Source organism: Chinchilla lanigera, unplaced genomic scaffold, assembly GCF_000276665.1.
Source record: "Chinchilla lanigera isolate Chin_1 unplaced genomic scaffold, ChiLan1.0 scaffold00162, whole genome shotgun sequence".
Classification (NCBI taxonomy): Eukaryota; Metazoa; Chordata; class Mammalia; order Rodentia; family Chinchillidae; genus Chinchilla; species Chinchilla lanigera.
Window position 1 is genome coordinate 1,030,320 of NW_004955563.1, and position 871 is coordinate 1,031,190.

Sequence of the window (871 nt, forward strand, 5' to 3'; positions counted from 1 at the left end):
GTCCCCGCCGGCGTCCGACGCCCCCTTTTATAGAGCGAGCGCCAGGCGGGAGGCGCGGGGCGGGGCGCGCAGGGGCGCGGTCTTGCGTGCGGCCGGAGCCCGGGGAATTTTGGGGTTGCGGAGCTACGGCCCCCCTCAACCGTGCGCCTGACTCTGGCAACCACGGGACACGCGACCCTCTTGGCCCGCTGCCCCCCATCCCTCTGCCGCCGTGTTCCGGGGTGGTCCTCGCGCCGTCCCGACCGGGCGACCTTCCTGCCACCCCCTCCGGTCATGTTGGGGAGCAGGGCGATGAGGACTGCTTGTCAGGGAGGTCCCCTCCTGAGTCTAGCGGCCTCCGGGAAGCCGCCCACGCTCCGCGGGCCCAAGACCAAGCGGCAGCTCCCTCCCCACTCCAGGCGCGGCCCCGGGTCCCGCGCCCCTTCCCGGCCGGGGATGTCATCGCGGAGGTGTCTGTGAGATTCTTGAGCGTCTCCGCCCCGCCTCCTTTTCTCAGATTGCCGGCGCCCCAGTGGGGCTCCACACCGTGCAGACCACAGCTCCGGTTCCCATCCGTCACCGAGGTCGTCCCGTTCCGGGTATTCCCGTGTTCAAGCCAAACCTGAGACACGGGGAAAGAAGGTTCCCGTTCCGCCTTCCTTCCTTCCTTCCCTCCTTCCCTCCTGCAATGAAAAGGGCTGCTGGCCCCAGCCCAGAGCCCTGCGTGGAGGTGGAGAGACCCCAGCACTCTGAGCCTGAAAAGGGACAGGTTGGGACAAAGGATGAGCCGAGTGAGACTCTGCAGCGGATCCTGCTGCGCGTGCCGCAAGGCTGAGCTCTCCTTCGTGTTCCCTTCCGCACAGAGGCTGGCACGGCAAACCTGCCTGCCAGG

The 871-nt window shown here is 68.4% G+C and overlaps 1 protein-coding gene across 1 annotated transcript in view; it reads right to left on the reverse strand.

Annotated features, from left to right (window-relative positions):
* The window catches only part of Angptl4 (angiopoietin-like 4), a gene marked incomplete in the record, with an annotated part of 6,654 nt that extends 6,157 nt beyond the window's left edge, over nucleotides 1-497 (reverse strand). The window contains 1 exon segment of the mRNA XM_013509151.1: nucleotides 1-497. Within this exon segment, the coding sequence (XP_013364605.1) occupies nucleotides 1-275 (275 nt within the window).
* Between the last annotated feature and the right edge of the window lie 374 nt (nucleotides 498-871).